The 22,025-nt window shown below is 38.3% G+C and overlaps 3 protein-coding genes across 4 annotated transcripts; 1 reads left to right on the top strand and 2 right to left on the bottom strand.

Moving 5' to 3' along the window:
* Positions 1-1,117: 1,117 nt before the first annotated feature.
* Positions 1,118-7,591, bottom strand: LOC109061963 (carnitine O-acetyltransferase-like). 2 transcript variants are annotated; one of them, XM_019079042.2, is made up of 14 exons: positions 7,436-7,591; positions 6,630-6,908; positions 6,396-6,514; positions 5,100-5,153; positions 4,795-4,960; positions 4,436-4,610; positions 3,940-4,118; positions 3,718-3,818; positions 3,511-3,630; positions 3,260-3,382; positions 2,994-3,129; positions 2,630-2,692; positions 2,364-2,501; positions 1,118-2,241 (listed from the first exon to the last, which is right to left on the bottom strand). In XM_019079042.2, the coding sequence occupies exons 1-14, from the start codon at positions 7,460-7,462 to the stop codon at positions 2,026-2,028; spliced, it is 1,896 nt and encodes a 631-aa protein (XP_018934587.1). In that variant the 5' UTR covers positions 7,463-7,591; the 3' UTR covers positions 1,118-2,025. The 2 variants fall into 2 exon arrangements, with proteins under 2 accessions (XP_018934587.1, XP_042612232.1); XM_042756298.1 differs by having other exon boundaries at positions 6,630-6,926; positions 7,436-7,574.
* Positions 7,592-7,997: 406 nt separating this feature from the next.
* On the top strand, positions 7,998-16,079 carry LOC109061962 (serine/threonine-protein phosphatase 2A activator-like). Its single transcript, XM_019079040.2, has 10 exons — positions 7,998-8,144; positions 9,204-9,313; positions 9,619-9,705; positions 9,855-9,980; positions 10,297-10,414; positions 11,657-11,756; positions 11,891-12,015; positions 12,452-12,552; positions 14,043-14,150; positions 15,519-16,079. The coding sequence occupies exons 1-10, from the start codon at positions 8,120-8,122 to the stop codon at positions 15,591-15,593; spliced, it is 975 nt and encodes a 324-aa protein (XP_018934585.2). The 5' UTR covers positions 7,998-8,119; the 3' UTR covers positions 15,594-16,079.
* A 3,348-nt stretch (positions 16,080-19,427) lies between these two features.
* Positions 19,428-21,733, bottom strand: LOC109074891 (immediate early response 5-like). Its single transcript, XM_019090897.2, has one exon. It carries the CDS (start codon positions 21,550-21,552, stop codon positions 20,644-20,646), a length of 909 nt encoding a protein of 302 aa, XP_018946442.1. The 5' UTR covers positions 21,553-21,733; the 3' UTR covers positions 19,428-20,643.
* Between the last annotated feature and the right edge of the window lie 292 nt (positions 21,734-22,025).

The following is a 22,025-nucleotide window of genomic DNA, read 5'->3' as shown; positions in this document are numbered from 1 at the left end:
TTTTCTCTTTTAATATATTTTAAAATTCCATTTATTCTGGTTCTGCAAAGCTGAATTTTCAGCAGTCATTACTCTAGTCTTCAGTGTCACAGGATGCTTCAGAAATCATTCTAATAATGCTGATTTGGTGCTCAAGAAAAAATTCTAATTATCACTGTTTAAAACACTGCTGCTTAATATTTTTCTGGAAACCATGATACATTTTGATGAATAGAAAGTTCAAAAGAACTGCATTTATTTGAAATATAATTTTTTGTTACAATGACAAACACTACTCACCTAAAAAAGCCTTGAGTAGTGTTTGAGTCCGCTTGTGGTGGCACTGCTTCTGGTTTCTGAGCATCTTTAGGCTGATATGACGCTACCACAAAGACCAGGACGTGAAAACAAAGATCCGGTCAGCTCTAATATTAGGAAAACTGGATGGAAAATCCTCCCATCCCTGTAAGAAAAGGCAACATAAGACCTTGACGGCACACAGCTGACAGAACCAACGTTTTTTTGCTATACATTTTTTTAATTTTTATTTTAAAGGATCATTGTGGTCACGGTTTTATGATCAAGAGCTGCTCACCCTCAGAGCTGTGACTAATCAACAGGAATGTGCACAGTAAGAATGTGCTCAACTACAAATTAAGAAGTTAAAAAACAAACAAACAAAAAAAAATCTGTACATTTAGGAAAAGTATTGAAGTATTGTAAATGATTCCACTCAGCATCATTTACTAAGAAGAAACTTTAAATATGCTTTAAATATTTTAACATTTAATCTTTATATTTTGATACAATGTAATTAAATGTGAATACCAAAATACCAAATAACAATTACAAAGTTGAAAATAATCACCTGTCCTAGAGAGTGTTTCTGTAAAAGCCTTCCCGAATAGACCACCTCCACCGTGTCCCCAACATCAACAGCTTGACCTTCTCCTAGGACCGTCCTGAGTGACCAGAGAGTCTGAAGAAGCCTCGCTGTTCCACCGGGCCACGCACACCTGAAAGAAACAGGCTCAGGGGTCATTTCACCGAATACACAGTCAATCTGTAAAATTAAAAAATGTTTGCATTATAACAGTTTTGCAGAACCCTGGAGCTTTGGAGTAAATAAGAGGCACACTTTGAGAAACAGAATAGTTTATTCCAAAACCAGAATTTTCTTTAAATGCATCAATCTTTCTAAAACAATTCAGCTTAAGTATTACCTCCTTACAGAACTCAGGCCAGGACTTTATGAGTCAAACATTAAAGACCAGTTTTTTACCTGGTCATCATAGAAAGTGACATAATTGCAGGGCTGAACCTGTGGACAGGTATAAAGAGCTGATGAGTGCTATATATAATGAAACAATAAAGTTATAATCTCATTTACTTGATCAATCATGCATAGAACAATAAGTGATGCTGTAAAATTCATGTTTTTTGAATGGTAATCCAGACCACAAGAAATGTTACTCATTTCTTATAACAAGGCACAGAGTCCATAGTTGAGTATCTATAACATTCATCTTGTACAATATACACACAAATTACATTTATTAAAAGCATGTTAATGTGCAAATTTACAACACTGAACAAAGTACAAATGAAACAAATGCTTTGCAAATGTCACTTGTTACATGTTACATTGTTATAATTATGTTACATTATGGCATTAAAACTTCTTTTTTTTTTTTTTTTTTGTATGATTACAATGAAGAGTCACAGGTTCACAGCACATACTGGGTATGTTTTCTGTACTGAGAACTCATTACAAAGACAACAATAAATCAGAAATACCTGTTGACAAACCTAATTGATTATTGAACAAACTGAATGCCAAAACACATAATTATACAAAAAGTAAAAATTGTCATTTAGTGTTAAGGCTCATTAAAGACCGTGGTCGAATAGAGTCCAGACTGGCCTAGACTAGTCAAATGCTAAATAAATAACCCTTCTTAAAGTTCCTGTCCTTTTGAGTGCTGTTGTAAATGCAAATGTCTTGACTGAACTGGTCAAAGATCAAGTCTAATTACATAATCATCTTTAAAGCTTGGCTTTGGGCGTCTGTTCTAGGAGGGTCTTGATGTCTAACAGAGCGTCCTCTAGAGCTTGGGCCAGACGTGCTGCGTTAGTGTCCTGGCAGCTGTTGAAAGCAGAGACTGCAAAGTTAATGTGGGTATCCATGGGATTGTAGCACACACCATAACCGTCTGAAACCACTGGGCCGAAGCACATCACACAGTTGGTTTTAGCTGGCACCTGGGAGAGTAGAGTGGAAATATTAAATGTACAATTTAATCTTATGTAAAATGCAAACAAGTGTTTATTAACATGCACTTGAGTTTCACTTGTTACCTCTGACCCTAGACCAGAGACAGTACCTGGCTGGTGGAGAGGTTGAAGTGCAGTGCCACAGCATATGAGGTATCCATGAATATCTCTGGCAGGGCTGCCAGGTCCTCAATAGCCTGCAATTTCAGTCCAAGCAAATGTCTGTCGATGGCTTGACCTCGGATGGCCTACGCATCCACACATGGGATAAAGAATATGGAATTTATTTGGTGCAGATCAATAACGACTGACACATGTACTAACAGCAGAAACACAATGGTGATCAACTGCACATCACTAGCATACATTTACTCACCATGTCTGCGTAAGCTCTGTGTGCTTTAACTGCTTTGTCTAGCAGAGCCACTTTCTCTATGTTCTGTCAATCAAAATGAGATTGTTACATTTTCTTTCATGCTGAATCAAATTTACAAATGCACTTGGAAAATAATAGGATGATTTTGAGATTGATCATCAAAAAGACAAGCTACAAAGTGAAACATTTATATAGTATTTACAGTGATTATGTAAACTACTGTTCAAACGTTTGGGGTTGAAAGAAGTCTCTTATGCTCAAATAATTCTTTGAAATAGAATTTTTATAACAACGTCTTTACTGTCACTTATGATCAAATTCATGCCGACTAAATAAAAATATGAATTTCTAGAGATGACCATACATGTTTGGCAGGGTCATCCATGGCCTTGACGAATTTATCAGAGTCAATGGACATTGAGCGTATAGTGTCGGTTCGGCCCAGTCTGAACATGCGGAGGGAAGCGCTCTCATAGGTGGGACAACAGCGCTTGTGAATCCTGAAACAATGAGTCTGTGTATCAGCTGAAAGCTAAACTGATCATTAACTTCCTAATTCCAACAGAAGGATGTTACAGTTAAGAAATAAATAAAGCAAATACCATTAATGGCAGTGCTGGTGAAGTTTACCTGTAGTACGCCAACTGGAGAGCCATCTGAATAAAGGCATCAGGGCTCATCTTCTGTGACTTTGGGAAATCTTTGCCAAAATGGGAAAACACACTGACTTTCATGTCCAAGTCATGTACCATGCTGCAGAAGAGAAAAAAAAAACTCAAACTTTCAACATTTAACATACTGCCATGTTGTTTGCTCAAAAAAACAATCAATCAAAATTTTGGGAATGCAAAGAGTTAGTGGAATATCTCAATTTTTTTTACATGTTCATGTTTTGTTTGGCCTCCTCAATGTCCATTTTGATCTCTGGCGTGATGTTGAAATGAAGCTTCTGAGGCATACGCAGCGGCACCATTGGGGTACGGACCATCTCTGACTTCTTCCTGTACAAATATGCGGTAACTCTTAGGTGCGTTAGCCATGCTTACAATCTAGCCATGGGAAAACAGCTTCTCCACTGTTAATCTTACATGTATTCCACCACATGGTCGATCAGTGACACGATTGGAGGGCCCTCAGCGGGGGCGTGTTCATAGATCAGCCCACATGTCCCATCCTCTCCAATAATAAACTAAAAACAGTATTAATCATAATGAAATCAGGATCTTATGCTTGATACATTTCTAACATTTCATGTGTCAACATCAGTGATTGGGCTTTTTTTCTTAGTGCGAGCCCACACACATCAACACCTGCAATGTTTTGTCGAACCAGCGATTTCCGCTGTTCCACCTGCTTCCCCCTCCATGCAGCATCTGAACTCCAGCACGTGTGCGGTACATGTCATCAGACGCATGCGGCATGGGAGCATCCAGACAGACTGTGAAGATACTCTTCTGAATGGCTCTCACAGACTCCTGATTTGTTTTATCTGAAAGTGACACAAAATCAATTAAGAATCACTCTAAATTGAACCATAACCCTACATTTAATTTCTTTTAATGAACTGAAAGCCTGTAGAACAGCATTTATTTCAAATAGATTTATTTCAAATTAAAAATCTCTGATCAATTTAATGTGTCCTGGCTGAATATATGTATCAATTTCTTTCAATAAAATAAAAAACGCTTGTAATCCCAAACTTTTGAACTGTAGTGTACATTATATATAGCTTATCAAAGTTTTAGCTCCTAGCACTGAAGACACTCATATGTCTAGCTAAAAATAAGAAGTGCTGGCAGTGGCCACCCTTGATGAGGTTGTCGTAAGCTTTGCCCCAGCTGTTGCGGTGGTTGGAGGTGAGGATGCCAATAGGCTCTTTGTTGGTCTGTAAAGAGGAGTTCCAGATCTTCTCCAGCTGAATGTAGATCTGGTCTACAGTCAGTGGCGTGCCGTCGCTGTTGTATACATCCAGCACAAAGAACTGCATAATGAGAAAAAAAGAACAAGAAAAAAAGTCGTTTCACCATCAAGTAGTAAGCTGCATGGTACAAACAGATCACAGGATGCAGGAAAGTATTAAATGCAAAACTTAAGATTTGTTTTTCTTTTTGTACATTTTTTCAATTCACCTACCATTGGTGGTTACATTTTGACCAAGGACTGACCTGAAAGTTGTGCACTACAGTGATATGTGTGGGAGGTCTCTTGTCCAAAGTGTAGTTCACCACAGTGTCCCTCTTTGTTCCTGGGATCCGGCAGGACGAGAGCACCTGATAGTACTGGTTCATACAGAGTGGCTTTCCACCCAGATACTCCACTGGCAATGTTTCACTAATCAAAAAGGAAAGACACGTCTGACTGGACCATCTCATGAATTTAATCAACAGTAATAGTCATGGTTATCTCAAACATATACAGAGAACTGAATGGCTTATGACTTCGCAGGGAAAGTAAGGAATGTGTCACTCACTTGTCAATCATGCTCTTGAAATCTAAAACTCCAGCGATTAATTTAGCAGCATATCTGTGAGGGAAAAAATACAGTCATTCTGAACATGCTTGACACCAACATACTGCCAATGAATTATTCTACTATAAATACAGTAGCTCCTGCTGTACCATGTGCCTTTGGCTTGTATGACTTATGATATTGTCAGAACACATCTTACTGCTGATCTGTGGCCAGTTTTAGCAGTCATATGTGAAAGCTGTCATTATAGTTAATGTTACTACAGCACTTTACTGAGAGCAACAGTTCTTACTCTCTGAATTGCAAAGCTCAACTTGGCAAAAGAGGGTTAGTCTGTATAAAGGTCACCATAGAGGGAACAGAAAACCACTGCCTCACTCCGCAGTAATGCCACTATGAGTCACTGCCTGTGGATTTAATTCATGTGAATGACCGCTGAATAATATTTACAAAGTATTAAAGTTCCTTTAACTGACACTAGCAACACCAAGGTCATGGTTTTGATTCCCAGGGAGCACAAATACTTGAACATGCAATAAAATAACCAGTATTTTTTACCCTACTGGTAATTTTTATTATTATTTTTTTTTTATAAGCTTACATTAAACTTTTGTAAGTTTTATGCTTTTAAACAACAACAACCACAACAAAACTTTCCAACAATATTTAGAAAAATAAACTAAATTCTTAATATATGAAATATATCTAAAAACAAATTGTATTATATTTATTTTCACAAGTTTGCTTTTCATATTTTAGATATTTCACTGGAAAACCTATGGACATAAAATATAGGTATATGTTAAAATACATACATTTTATTTTTTAAGGAAAATATATAAATAAATAAATTTAAAAACATAATAATAAAGTGTATGACTTTAATCAGGGTCATAAATATATATAAATATATTTATGTTAAAATACAAATATATTTTAAAATAAAATATATCCATAATTCAAAATAAAAAGTTTTTCATTGCATGACTTTAATCAGTTTCAAAGCTATCTATCTATCTATGTAAAATATAAAATTGTAATTCTATGTAAAATATATTAATAAAATTTTTTAAATAAATTACATTTAGCATTTTAAGCAAAATGTATGAACAAATAATCAAAGTAATACATAAAAAATAAATAATTGTATGACTTTAATCAATTACTATTAAGAACTGTGTAGGCAAATAACAACACACTTTTAGTTCTAAAGCACAAAGTTTGACCAACTAAAAGACGTGTGTTAAAAGTTGTCTATTCCTAACACATTCTTATATGAATCCACACTGGTCTGACCTCATCTGGCCTTGGCGATCACTGAACTCCATACGGGGAAGGACGACCCCAGGACTAGAATGGACAACAACAGGCATCCGGTAGTCTAGGTAAGCTGTCTGTAACCACCAGTCAGAGAGCTAGCAGTGGAAATGATAGAGAGACAATGCAACATAAGAAGAAGCCCTTTAAAAGAGCTAGTCTGGCCGATCACACAGGGCTTTCCCATTTAAGCGTCACCTAACAAGTTATTACCCAGTTCTCCATCTTCTTCCCTCGCTGTTCCAGACCCTTCTGAAGTCTCTCCCCAACACCGCCCGGCTTCTGAAACTCCTCCAGCAGTTTCCGGGTGTGATTCAGCTCCTCCGGGTCCACGATGGGCGTCAGGGCAGCCAGATAGCGTTCGCATGTTTGCTGCAGTGGTGGCACTGGAAGCTTAGGCAGACCCTCCTGGTGGGCCAGGTAGCGACCAGCGATCCGTGTCACTGACACTGGCTTTACCAGGCAGGAGGGCTTCACCATGCCAGCCTTGACCTAAAAATTTTATTATATCTCAGATAATAAAGAGACATAGATCATACAGAACTTTTTTTATAATATGATACGATGGCATTGGTCTCTGTCAATATGTTTTGAAGATTTTATCATATGAGTACCCAAAAGTGCAATTTTACTTTACACAAATGCACATTAACAAGCTAATAGAGTTATAAATAACTGGAAATGTTATCTGTAGCACTCAAACATAAAACACATGAGTCAGCATTTGGGCTGTCATTAAAAAAACTAAAGAGCTTTATTAGAGACCATTTACACGTTCACACGATGTGTTAAGTACCTGCATAAGTATTAAAGCAACTGTCAGTGAACACTGTTTCTATCACTGCCATGAACTGTCTGCACTTCCTGCTCTCCTTAGCGCTACCGCTACCTACCCACAAACATTCTGTGAGTGTCAGTAATACACGCCTCTCTGGCTGACCGCTAACGTTACCCTTGTTTATGTCAAATAAAATATCAGACTATGTTTACAAACTCGGCCATATGCTTTGGTTACTCACCATCGTCCTGGCAAGAATACCCAACATAACTGAAGTTCACTAAAACGCCCCCAAATCAAGCCTAGGAGGAGGGACGGAAACGATCAGTTGCGGTCAGAGTCCATCGAGCGAGAGCGCGCCATACTGTTATGCTGCTCCGCGTCACCGCTAGACGGCGCGCGCGCGTCACGAAAACACTCCAAGCCCAGCTCCCCGTCGCGTCATTATTCTGCCGAATGATCGATTGTTCTCAATAATCTGAAAGACATTTTATTGATGAAAATAAAGGAGGTAAAATCTTTTATCTAGCAATTAGTTAAAAAACAAATTGCAAGACTCCAAGGTCCAAAATTTAATATCCCAATACTGTTATTGTTCCATAACAACGCGATACTATAATGTACTTATATTGTATGTATACTGCATGTACATACTAAATAATAATACATCACAAATAACAAAAATTATCATTTCTAAATATTAAATTACAAGAAATACACTGATAATTATAACATAGTTAAGAATACGTCTTTTGATTCCTTAAAATTAAAATCATCAAATAAAAGTCTACGCATGTTACAAATCATACGATAGTCTCAGTAACATTTTCTCGCAGCAATTTACACTCGCCGATCAAGTCTAAAATTGTTTAACGCGAAACTGCGGGTGAGAGTTGAAGGGTCGTGTTTTCATGTTCCCAGTAAAATGGCGGAGACTGAGCAGTCGTCAGGTATCTCACATCAATCAAATCTTCCTTTAAACACGGAGAATTCAAAAGCGACGGTACCGGTGATATACCTGCAGATTATATATGTTGTCGTTCAACACCTGAGGTGGGAAATGGACGTGCATATGTGCAGGAATTACGCTTAACTGTGGGTTCATCGCGCCTCATGTAACGTTAATGAATCGTCTGACAGCTCTGCGCTGTTGCGCATATTTACTTTATTACGCATTTTCTGTGAACAGACGACTCGATATGATTATTTATTTGCAGTATTAGTGTTCTTCCAATGCTGTTTAAAATATATTTAAGTCAGAGTAATGAACATAGCGGAGGAACACATTTAGTTTCAATCTTAACAGTTAGTTGGTTAACCTATCTGTGCCATAGAAAAGTGTCAGATTTAGAAATAGTGTGTCGCTTGTTGTAGTATTCTGATGTTTGTGTATAATGAGAAATAAGAAAGTTTCTTTTCTAATGTCTGGGAACAAACTTTGCATATAAATGTTATTTATTATTTTTGGTAAGAAACCTAGGAGCATGTCCTCTTTAGGACAGTAACATGGGTTCATATGTTTTCTGATCAGAACCAGCTGACGTTTAGACTCAGACTTCTGTAATATAAGAAAGAAACCCCGTTGTGTAAGGAGATTATCATAAGGGTGTGTGGATGAAGTAGAACCACAGAACGTTGTGTGCAGACATTGTTTTATGTTTATTTTGATAAAGCTCTTACTAAAACCTCTTTAATCCTTATTGTCAGATTACCATACAACTGCTGGGAATTATAACCTTATGTTTTGATGATGATTGGTATTACTTTTACATTTTTGGGGGTCTGGATAAATGATTCTTTTCGGAAGTGCCATGTCCTTCAACAGTATGTGAAAATAAAATATAACCAGTTTGTTAAATTATATTAAATTTATAAAGAGTTTAGAATCGCAGAATCCACTTTTAACTAAGTTGCTATTGGGTCTCATTAGTTTCATTAATAGTATTGTTATAATTTTAATTTGACACTAAAATTGGATGTGTCCATCATATTTTTCATCCCTTGCACAGGCTCTTCCCATGAGGATGGCAAGCCTCCCAATCCTGTCGATTTCAACTTCATGGTGCCAAAGAAGGAGATCAGCATGGTGCCTGATATGGGCAAATGGAAAAGATCACAGGTATGTTGTACCACCCACTATGAGAGCAGTTTATCTGCTACTTTGAGAAATGGAAAAATAGCTAATTTTCGGTCTCTTTCTCCAGTATCTCTGGAGTTAAAGATAATGATAGGAATCTGTATTGTTTGAGACTTTTTCTTGTGTGGCTAGTTGGTGTTAGACTCATTAGAAATTAAAATGTAAATACAAATATGAACATTTCTGGCCTATAAAAAGCTGTTTTATTGTTATATTGAGGGCAGTCTTAACATTCATTAACCCCCACATTGCTTGCATTTGAGCATGTTTCTGTTTTGTGTAAGTAGGCATATGCTGACTACATAGGATTCATTCTGACCCTGAATGAGGGGGTGAAGGGAAAGAAACTTACATGTGAATACCAGGTGTCTGAGGTGGGTCACTGTCCTGCTTTTCTCTATACTGCTGTATGTTGATCTGTATGTAATAGATTAAGTAATTGGTGAATATGTTTTGATCATAATAACGCAGGTTCATGGATCAGCTCATAGAAGTGTGCTTTTATGCTTTTCTCTGCTATTAGACCGTGGAGAAGCTGCTTGCTATGTTGGGAACATTAGATCGCTGGATCGATGAGACACCACCAGTAGACCAGCCTTCTCGCTTCGGCAATAAAGCTTACCGCACATGGTATGCTAAACTAGACCAGGTAAGCGTCTGTATGAAATCAAAATGGGCTTCTACGTATATGACCAGTGTTTACCGTTATACTGCTTTAATTTGCTTTGGAATCAGTTCTTAGCCAAGCATCGCCAGTAACTTTAAGCATACAGTGCCTTCAGAAAATATTCACCATCCTTTTGATTATTTCTTCTTCTGTTGTGTTTCTCCAAATTAAAACGGAATTTTTCAGTGCAGTATTTGAAGAAGGAAATTGGTTTAGGTGAATACTTTTTTATGGCAATGTGTCATTTCTGTGCTGTTCGTTTGAGGTGAAATGATGTAAGAGTGTTTTGTGTGTGCAGGAGGCAGAGGCTTTGGTCACAGCCGTTCTGCCGTCAGAGCGTCATGATGCTGCTCCAGAGATCGCAGTCTACCTGAAAGAGTCTGTGGGCAACTCCACCAGGATTGACTATGGCACAGGTCTGTGTGGGGATACACAAGAATAAATGTTTATTTTATTTATTAAATGTTTGTGCATGCATGTTTCTCCGTAGTTGTCTTTGAAGAGAAATTATATATTTTTTCACACTTACTCCATAATAAATTCAACTGTCACATCAGAGAGAATAATAAACGCAAAACATGAACTACTCATTCGGATTTTTACTTTTAAAACATCAGCTATATGGATTCTTTTCACAGACTGTCATGATGTGTTTGCACAGTTAAGTTTTTTTTTTTTTGTATTTTAGTTTTTGTAAAAAGTGTATGTACATTTATAACACTATTCTTTGCGTCTTGTTACATTGGAATTAAATTAAGGCTGGAATACACTACACAATTTTTAAAATCTGAACAGATTTTTAAAAAACTGGGCATCATACTCTTACCGACTTTTGTAATAGTCACAGAGAAAAAACTGGCCAACATACACTAAATGACTGAGGATTATACATTACCAGACTTTAAAGTTGTTCTGATCATAACAAACTCATGCAGAAAGATATGACTTTTGAGTGTTTCAAATACAGCAGCTGAGGAAATGATGGCAAATTTGACATCTTTCTCTCTTCCGACCAGTGAAATCAATCTCTCAATATTTTTCCTCTTTTGTAGTCAGAGAGGCATGATCATGGATTTTTTTTCTTTTGTTATTGGAGCAAATGTGAAAAATCATATTAGCTGTAGATTCTGTTTTATGACTATAGATGTTAACCGAACTATGATGACTTAAGATTCAGAGAACTCTGGGACTGTGAAAAGGGTCCATTATATACTCATTATAGAATATCCAAGTGTATAGTTAATGTTGTTCTTCTGAATAATCACTAGAGGGTGCTGTTGAAACACAAAACATTTGGATGCTTTGAGAGCTTCACATACCTCAGACACTGAACGATTACAAACTTTAAGTACACAGTTCTTGTTTCAAACAAAGTCTGCCATTGTGAGAATAATTAAAAGTTTATAAGAGTCAGTTATTTGTTAAGTTACACTGGTCATGCTATGTTTTTTTTGGTGTGTGTAGTGTAGCCAGCAATGACGATGCAAACAGAATTGCCTTGCCATTATTTTGTGGTACAGTGTCATTTAATCTCATCACATTCAATTCAGTGTATAAGCTCACCAATTAGGTAAAATGCTGTGGTGCTCTAGATTTAGCTTTGCAGGAGCTGCTGGCTGCATTATTTAGCATAAGAAGTAACATGTTTCTGTGTGCAGGTCATGAGGCGGCATTTGCTGCGTTCCTCTGCTGTCTTTGTAAGGTGGGAGCTCTGCGCATGGAGGACCAGCTGGCCATCATATTTAAAGTTTTTGACAAGTTAGTGCATCTTCTTATTGCTTGACTTCTTATTTTGAATACTTTGAATCTATTTTAGGGTTGCATTTTGTGGTTGATGGTGTAAAGCTGTGGAGAACTCATCTGCATCAAGCATTATGATCTGATTGGCATAGGTATCTGCAAGTGATGCGCAAACTGCAGAAGACGTATAGGATGGAGCCGGCAGGGAGTCAGGGTGTGTGGGGTCTTGACGATTTTCAGTTCCTTCCCTTTATATGGGGGAGCTCACAGCTTATAGGTAAGGACTCCTCCTTTGTTGCCTATTTTGGCTCTAATTCTGTAATGTTTATATTTGTATTTGATTTTGGTTTTATTACAGTTTTAAATAGTTTTAGTTAACATAAAAAACACTGTACCTAGAGCAGGGGTGGCCACCGTCAGTCCTGGAGAGCCACAGTCCTGCAGAGTTTTGCTCCAACCTTGATTAAAACTCACCTGCCTGTAGCTTCCTAGTAACCCTTAGAACTTGATTAGCTGGTTCAGGTGTGTTTGATTAGGGTTGGAGCTGAACTCTGCAGGACTGTGGCTCTCCAGGACCGACGGTGGCCACCCCTGACCTAGAGCTAATAAATTAATTTTTAAATGGCTGGATCCAGGTTCATTGTTGCTTGCAGTGGCAAACATGGAGACACCTAGTGGTCACACTGTGTAACTTGTTCATCTATTGTGTGTAGACCACCCAACCCTGGAGCCCAGACACTTTGTGGAGGAGAAGGTCGTAAACGAGTACCACCAAGACTACATGTTTCTGGAGTGCATTAAATTCATCAATGAGGTGTGTGTCATCTGGCATCTACTTACTGGCATGGATAGACCGCTTTTCCTTTCATTTTTATTTAGTTGGGAGGATGAAATTTAGATCACGCACAAACAAATACTCCTAAGTTCCATTCATGTAAATACTTACAATACATAGTTTAAAACTCTCTCTCTCTTTCTCAGGGAGGTTGTGTTTGGACTCCACTCGTATGAGTCATTTCCTTCCTTTCCTGCATGTTGTTGTGAATCACTCCTAAGGCCCCTAGAGCCCACCCCCTCCTTTCTCTTTCCTCTCTCTCTCTCTCTCTCTCTCTCGCTCTCATTTCCTTCTCTTCATTCCTCTTTGAGGGGCTAGTGGGTCTCTGGAAAGTCCAGCTTAACGAGAGTAGTGTGTGTGTGTGTGTGTGTGTGTGTGTGTGTGGAGTAAAGCCACACAGCGCTGCCATTCATAAAGTGCTCTTTCCCAAGGGCAGCCCACAAGCCCCTCTCTCATAAACTCTCATGAATAGACTTCATAATACAGTGACATGATGATGACTGTCAAATTACTAATACTACAGAAGAGTTAGTAGTCTTTTGTTAATATTCATATAATTTTATTATGTTTATTTACTTCACACATACAGACTACCGATCGAAAGTTTGGGGTCAGATTTTTTTAAATGAATACCTTTATTCAGCAAGAATGCATTAAATTAATCACAAGTGTCAGTTAATATATTAATATTATTTCAGATAAATGCTGTTCTTTTGATATTTCTATTCATCAAAGAATCCTGGGGGGGGGGGTATCAATGTTTCAGCATGTTAAAATGATTTCTGAAGGATCATGTGACACTGAAGACTGAAGTAATTGCTGCTAACAATTCAGCTTTGCCATCACAGGATTAAATTACATTTTAAAAAATATTTAAATAGAAAACACCTCTTTTAATTTTTTATAGTATTTCACAATATTATTGTTTTTACTGTATTTTTGATCAAATAAATGCAGTCTTGTTGAACATAAGAGACTTCTTTCAAATATATTTAAAAAATCTTACCCACAGCAAACTTTTGAACAGTAGTGTATTTTTGATTTCCTCAGCAATCAGAAACATTTATTATATAAACTCTGTGAATTTAGCTTAATTTCTTTTTAGTTTAGTAGTGTTGCCACTATTTTGCTAATATTAGTGCTACATTTTATGTTCATTTCTTTTATAGTAACCTTTCTATTTCTACATCTATTTTAAAGAACCACTTTCATAAGTATTGTTAATATTGGTATTTGATTGTTGTTGTTTCACTTATTTTTTTTACTTTTTCTGATCTGTGGTCAACACAAACATAAGATTTTTGTTTTTATCTGAGCAACTTTCCACTGGCAGTTAAAAGTGAAATATCTTATTCAAAGTAGAATTGTTTGGTTTCAAATTGTTCCATTAAATCTAGCTTTAATGCTGATTGCACTGTGTATCTTAAGCTTACTATCATCTTAATCACTACATATTTTTCCTCTTTTAGATGAAAACAGGCCCTTTTGCTGAACACTCGAATCAGCTTTGGAACATCAGCGCTGTTCCTTCTTGGTCCAAAGTCAATCAAGGTCTCGTAAGAATGTATAAAGCGGAAGTAAGTATCATGGTATTTTAAACACTTTTACATGTCAGGAGAAAAACTTGTGATAGTGACTCCTTATATAGACTATGTACATGGACAATTGGTAGTTTGTGCACTAAATCCTGCTTTATCATAACTGAAACAAATCAATAAACACACTTTTCAGAGAGCAGAATTGCAGGCTACCCACTCACATAGTCAACATGTGACATTTATAAATGTGTCATTTTAACTGCCAAGCCGTGGATTCAGTCTGTGAAGTTTCAAGACCAGAGCTGAAAGAGTTAACTGAGCAAGCATGTGTTTGAGGGGAAGAACCGGGTGCCCCACCCCCTCCTCCAAAGCCCACATCCTGTGTTGTTGAGAAGAAGGCTGTGCTCCCTCCCCCTTCTCTCCCTTCAGCGCAAAGCGAAGCTGAGGGGCCAGTCTGTCTGCAAATTCCCCTCCTCCTTCCCTCTCTCTCTCTCACCCTGTCTGTCTTTCCCCACCCCCGTATATATCACACTCTCGTTCTCTCTTTGCCTGCCTCAGCCAGGAACTCTGTTACTGATGTCTTTCAAGTTAAATTAAAGTTTTTTTTTCTGAATATGAAAGCTATTCATATTGATGTTTTATATATGTTTATATGATGTTTTTACATTTGATTTAATACTGTATCTTAGCGACATTTAAATGTGCTTTTTGTCTCATTTTGACTTTTTTTTTCTACATTGTTGTAGAAAAATACATGCTGATAGGTTCCTGCTTCAAGTTTCCATTGACCTTGTGTAGTTTGAGGATCCTGTACACTTAAAGAGTTTTCGACAGTCGTAGACTTTTATTCAGCAGGAATGCATTTAAAATGATCAGAAGTGACCGTCAAGATATTTATAGTGTTACAAAAATTTCTTTCAAATAAATGCTGTTTTTTTTGAATGTCCCATTTGTCAAAGAATCCCGGAAAAATCTTTTTCATAAAGATATTAAGCACCACAACTGTTTCCAACATTGATAATGATAAGAAATGTTTCTTAAGCACCAGATTAGCATAAAATAAAGATCTCCCAACAAACGAATAAATTAAAATATATTAAAAAGAGTAATAGAAGAATAAAAATATACAATAACATCAACAAAATACATTTTAAAATATATTAAACTAGAAAAAGTTGTTTTAAATTGTAAAAATATGTCTGTTTTGGGTCAAATAATTGCAGCCTCAGTGAGCATCTTCTTTCAAAAACATAAAAAATAGTAGTGTATGTGGGTATATAACCTCTGTATATAGTCTTATTCTGTTTGGACAGCGTAGCATTAGACATTTTGAAAGCTAGCAAATCTATTCTCTTGCTGTAAAGTTGATTGATACTAGCAAACTCTTTCTCTGTCATCCTCTCACAGTGTCTAGAAAAATTTCCCGTCATCCAGCATTTCAAGTTTGGCAGTCTGCTCTCCATCCAGCCAGTCAAACCATGAGAGACAAGAAAAAGAATTTGCACCTCACCAACTTTGGACAAAACCGCTTCAGTCCCAGTTAACAAACCTAAATATGCATTCTCATCACCAGAGGGGCTTGGTCTTACTCCTGAAGATCCGCTTTCCTGGAGAGTTCAGTCCCAAACCTGCTCTAATACATCCAAGTAAACCTGAAGACCTAGATTATCTGGTTCAGGAGTATTTGAGTTGAGCTGAACTAAACTCTGCAGGACAGTAGATATAAACAAACAGCCCTGCTCTTCACAATCTACTAGTTGTGCATATGACATCCCACTTCTGATATTCCTCTTAAGTGAAGCAATTAGTCTGAATGGTTTTATTTATCTATTCCCTGCATTGCAGGAAGTTGAACTGCTACTTAGACACCTGCAGTGAGCATTCTCAATGCAGTTATCCACATACATTTTCATCTGTATTGGCATTTATATATATTTATGTGTATATAAAGAAAGATGAATGGTTGAAGGCTTGGTTTTGGTTTAATGGATTCTATTTCCTGTGTGCAAAGATCTGAAGCCAATGAACAATAATGCGTGTTTGTGTGTGGTGGGGGGGTGTTTGTGGGTTTATGGAGCATCAGTGTCTCAAAAGGCACTTGTAGTGAACTTCTTGCTGTTCAGCTATCAAAGATTGCTGAGGCATGTGTTCGTAGTGAGTGGTTTTGATAAGTGTCATTTTTATCTATGTAAGGCATTAATAAGTTGTCAACCACTCTAGTTTTACATTTTCGGCTGTGCTTGTTTCTTTCATATTCACTTCACTGAAAATCAGATGAGTAAAATACCAAAAAGATCTTTATAGTTTCTGAACAGCCACATGTAGCTAATACCACGGTCTTCTGTTTGCTAAATTAAAGCAATGAATTTGCATCAAGAAGTTAAGTATATTTCATTTCTAAACTTCATTCTGTATAAATGAATGGTTTCAGTTCTCTTCAGAACCAACACAGAAGGGGTAACATTTAAAGAACAGGGTACAGTCTTCACGTTAAAATTACTGAAATATTGGTGTAAAGCTTTAGTTACACAAATGCAGTAATTCTTCATCCTGTTAGAATCCACTTTTACAACGGCAGAAATATCATTCACAGTGTAAGTTTTATATATTTCTGCACATTATCGCGAGCACTTTAGATTGATGATTAGTCCTGGATTGAGAATAAAATCATTTTATAATAAGAGTCACATTAAAACAGGCCTTTAAGTCCTGTTTTAAAGAATTCTGTCTAACAGAACTAACAGATGGGATGCTTTTCCGAAATGCTTTTTAGGCCTAAATAGATTGTTGAAACCCTTGGCACCAATGGTCTCTACAATCTATTTAGGATTACAATGATTTTGGGAATTGCAACCAGCCCTTTAATTAAGATATATAAATTAAAATTACCTTATTGATTATTATAACTAAGGATTTGCTTAAACTGTTTGTTGCAGCCATCCTCATTTTTTTAAGTGTAGTCTCAATTTCAAAAGAATAACCATTGTCACAATCATTACTGTCTTACAACTGGCTTTTTGAGTTTCAGTGTGTTTAATAAAAATGTTGATTTTTGATATTGAATGGAACTATTTAATAATGGGACATAACACTTACTGTTTATGTGCCCTATAACCACCAAATTGCGTTTTAAGTTAATTAATCAGTACGTTGTGTCACTTCTAATTGTACAGAGATTTAAAGAATTAACATTTTGTGAATCAGGTTTCTATTCCTCATCACAATATACAGTTCACAGAAATTTCAAGTAGTTCCAACAGTTTGCTGTTACGTGACATGCTATAATTCATCTAAAACTGTATATAATTCAAATAAAAAGTTCCATTGCCTCATAAAGGGAACGGTATGTAGGCCAACTGTCAAATATATATATAATTTTTTTTAAGTTTATGATTTCAGAGTCAAATGGTCATTACATTTACAGCTAAAATTGTGATGCTGAATAATATGATTAATAATAAAAGCTTTCCATGCGCTTTCTAAATGGGATCTCTAGAACAAGATGGTTTCGATGTTTGTTTTTGTTTTGTTTTTTTTAATCTACACAGTGCTCAACAAGACCTACATGCAGGCCAGGACAATTCACTTTCTGTAGTTTCAGTTGAGTCATTTTCAGTTTTTGCCATATTCGGTTTCTGCCCAGTCACTGTAGTCCAGCCGCCCCATTGTGCAGCTTGCTGAGTAATTGACATCGAATTTACCCCCAGCACCCATCCGCCTCCCCCGTTTCTGTTCAATTGTATTCAGACGCAGGCTCCACTGCTGAGTTCAACAGGCGCAGCTGAGATAAGATAAGATTACAGTCGTGCCTTTTGTCTTCATTAACATTTAATGTAACCAGTGAGCCCCTTTCACAAAGCTGCTCATTTTGGAAGGTGTAAACAGAAATGTATTTGGTATATGTATCACGTCCACCGATTAGCGAAACGTTCTAGGCTATCTGTGTCGAATGTTTTGTGTGCGTGTAGAATTGACGGCGCGCGCATCCTTCCGTCATGTAAAATGAGAAAATCTGCATTCGTTTCGCGCGCGCGCTCACCATGGTAGCGTTTACCACGTTGGCCACGCGGAGGAGCTCGCAACACATCACAGACCATGTTGTGCATCGCCTGTCAAAAATTTAACGAATATACAAGCGGTACTTTATGTAAAATAGATTTGGTAACGCTATCTTAGACAACTTTCCCCTAAAATCATCCTATTCAGAATAAAACAAACGAGAGTCTCGGATATAAAGTTTTACGATCATTATATAGACGATATTAACCTTGTTGAATCATTTAGTTATTTCACTGACGTGTTGTCGCAACACAAACCAAGCTCAATGCAACCGTACGACGTATCTGCACGGTTTTAAACGCTTCTTCACACAACATACCGCGCGAACGAATTACCTGCGTTTTTAGCGATATTAAAACATGCGCGCGGCAGCTCGTCGAAAATAGCCGTGACAACGACTTGATAACCGCCTATGTGTGTTGGAGGTTGATGTGTCGGGCGTACTGCGGTATCTCAGATTGAGAGAAGTCGAGAGGTTTCGGCTGGAGATGAGAGAGGACAGGGAGGGGAGGGGAGGGGTGGAGGGGGTTGAAGGGAGAAGCAGATTCGAGGTCAGCCCGAGGTGCCGCTACATAGGCGCTCTAATACCTTCATTCATTGATTTTGAAGAACACCACCATGTGGCATACAGCAGAGATAACACAGTCTGCAAGTTTAGCGGGAGTTTCTGGCTAAAAATGTGCGCGCTCCTTAAAACCAGTGCCCACCAATAGGACGTGACGCGTGTGACAGGCTTGCTTTTAGGGGACTGATCCTTGCTTCAAAACTCTCGTTTTGAATGTAGGCTTTATTAAATGATAGGCTACACTCGGTTTTATTCTTTTTATGGTGTGCATATATTTATCTTTTCCATTCCATTCCATTCTTTGTTCTATTCTTGGCCTGCAGGTGATGGTTTAATATCCCGCAGGTAATGGCATATATGTAAAAGTAGATTTCAGATGATCCAAACCAATGCTGAGGATATTAATTTAGGAACTTAAATGCACAGTTATGGCCATTTTGGAGCCACTGGGATGTAGAAATGTTTGCCATTTATCTCTGTAGGCTAGAAATCTAACATTTTCTGTTACAGTCAGGTATGGAAAATTTGGGAAATATAATGAATATGACCTATTGTTGTGGATATGGCAGATGAGACGTGCTGAGGAACCTTTCTGTTGTGTTGCTGTTTTGAGTCAAGCTCAATATCATGAGGCCTGAATTTTAAGGCCGCTATAATGAACACTTGGCTTATCAAAAAAGAGGCAATGCGAATTAGGTTTCATTTTTTTATTAAGGTTATAAATTTTAAACAAATACTTTCTAAAACAGTTTTACCCGGTGATATACAATTTAATATGCACAAAAATACAAGAATACCAACAAAATATGGAGAATACGTCTGAAAACGTCTTTAATTCAGTACACATAGTGCTTATATAATGTGAGGACGTATGGCTAATTTATGAAATTGCCTTTTTATAACAAAAGGTCTGAGTTTGTAGAAAATAAAATCAAACCCACAAAACCAAGCTAATGCTGGCATCATGAATTACTGTGAAGGCTTAAACTTTTCTGAGAGTAAGGGGGCGGGAAATGGATAACGCTAGAGACTGGATAGTCAACAAAAATACCTGGCGGATTCAATCACGGCGTGCATTGTGGGAGTTGTAGTGTTAATTAATGGCCCCAACGTTCAGTGTTGATGAGGTGACTGGCGTAGGCGAACTACAAACACACTCAGAGGAACTGGAGCTGTAGGTCAGTGCAGTCAACAGAACGCACCAGTCCTCGCCACTTTCACCAGCACATTTCAGAAAACAGAAAACAACAAACTCCGACAGGGAGGGGGTTCAAATATTGCACCTTCATTAGCCTACTTGATTGCCTTGAATGATATTACAGAATGTAGTCTGTGTACGCCAGTCCTCTTTCTGTAGCTCTACGTTAACGACAGCACGAGCTCAGAGAGTCTTGTTGTTGTAGCCTACTAGCAAACTGGTAGTTGTTCCGACATTAATATATCAGAAAATATGACAAGGCTGCTTAAAGTGTTATGTACTGTGAGAGACATAAGCGTGCAGTGGGTAGGCTTCTTCGTTTGCAGCCTGTTATTCCCAACATTACATGGGTTGTAATGTCATTTTACAATACATCTTTGTGAAAGTTCCTGGGAAGGGAGAGAAAAAAAAAAGAAACAATCCACGAGCGAAACATTCAGAGACTTTGTGGCCATAGCTAGCAGTCTGCGTTGGGTTTAAGGCAACGAAATTCAACTTCGTTTTAAAACGTTTGTTGTAATATCGACATTTGTTTTAAAGGATACATCACAAGTGGTAGGCTACAACCACTGTCCGCCTCCCCCACTAAACGAAACCAAAATCAAACCAAAATAAAAACGCTTAAATAACTTTGCTGCAAAAATAAAAGTCAATTTGTCTTAGACTTTGTACAATTTCATAAAGTATCTGTATTCGCATTAACCACAGAGTCAAAAGGCTACAATAGCTCTCGTCCAAGCCCCTAAACTCGCCAGGGCTTGTTTGCTACAGAACTGTCCGTTTAAGGCTTGCTCCAAGTCCGCTTGTCTGCTCACCAGTCCCGAAAACCCCGAGCCGAAGATCGAGATGAGGTTGGAAATGTTCGACGTGTCTAAGGGCTCCGTGCACGCGTATGAAGAGTCCTCGAATTTCGCTCTTTTGTACGGCGTAAAATCCGGTACCTCCTCGATCTCGGACACGTAGTACCCAAAGTCAAGCTTGCGTTTCTTGGCCGGGCTCTGCGCGCCCTGGCAGCACTGTTGGAGCGAAGCGCAGCAGTCCTGATGCAAATACCCGTTCTCTACTGTGGTAACGACATGCGTGTCCAAATCGAGCACTGTAGTTTTGTTGCAGTGCATGTTGTTTACCGGCGAAAAGTCACAGTTGGACACGGGATAGGCTTCCGCGCAGCAGCTGCGGTAGAACGAGGGGTCCGGCGATTTGCAGACCTCTTCGTTTTGGAGAGCTAGGGGCACCGAGCAGGCGCTGCTGGGCTGGATGTGCTGCACCGAAGGAGCCTGGTGACTGACGGGCAGGAGCGCGCCGCAGAGGCTCGCCGACTCGTTCGCGCTGCCGCAGCAGTCCCCAGTCTGCTCCTCGCAGTCCTCCACCAGATCGAGCGGGTTCAGCTCCTGGATCTCGTTGCAGACGGTCATCACCTCCTCGTACTGCTGCATCCTGTAGATTTCGGCGTACTTCTCGTTCATGTAGACTTGCCTGGCGTTCCTCAGTACATAGGAGACCAGCAGGTTTTTGTGCAGCTTGATTCCTCCTCTCTGCGTGCGGGAGTTGTGGATTTTCCGTAAAGATATCGAGATGAGACTTTGTGCATCCACTGCACACTCCATGGAACTGATCATGGTCGGGCTCGTGATGTTTTCCCACCTCTCCGACGAAGGAAACAAACTTTCTTTCAGTCTGAATCACGAGATTTCGTTCGGGGACGAAGGCTTAAGTCAGCTCTGTGGAAAAACATTGAACGCGGTCGCTCCTGCCTCGATGTGTGAGCGTAGGCAATCATTAGCTTGCGTTTGCTGCCATAGTATATATATGGCGAAGAACTTTCCGCCCACTTTGGCTCCGGCCAATAAGGGACTGAAAATATCGTTGAGTGACAAGCAAATCCCACCCAGAAGTTTTGATCTCGTCCAATCACAGAGAGGCGGTTCTTCTGTGCTATTCAAATTCCAAACTGACTTTACCAAACTGGAATGTTCTCATGAGGCGCACTGTACATCGGAGTTCGGAGTGCGTGCTCCTGTCATGTGTGCTGGAGAGACTGCTTGAAAGATCTGACACAAATTCACTAAAAATCATTTGTTTATTAAGTTAA

The sequence above is a fragment of the Cyprinus carpio genome, chromosome A5 (assembly GCF_018340385.1).
Source record: "Cyprinus carpio isolate SPL01 chromosome A5, ASM1834038v1, whole genome shotgun sequence".
NCBI classification, from domain to species: Eukaryota; Metazoa; Chordata; class Actinopteri; order Cypriniformes; family Cyprinidae; genus Cyprinus; species Cyprinus carpio.
Note: the sequence above shows the minus strand (reverse complement) of the source record. Positions and strands in the feature narration are given on the sequence as shown.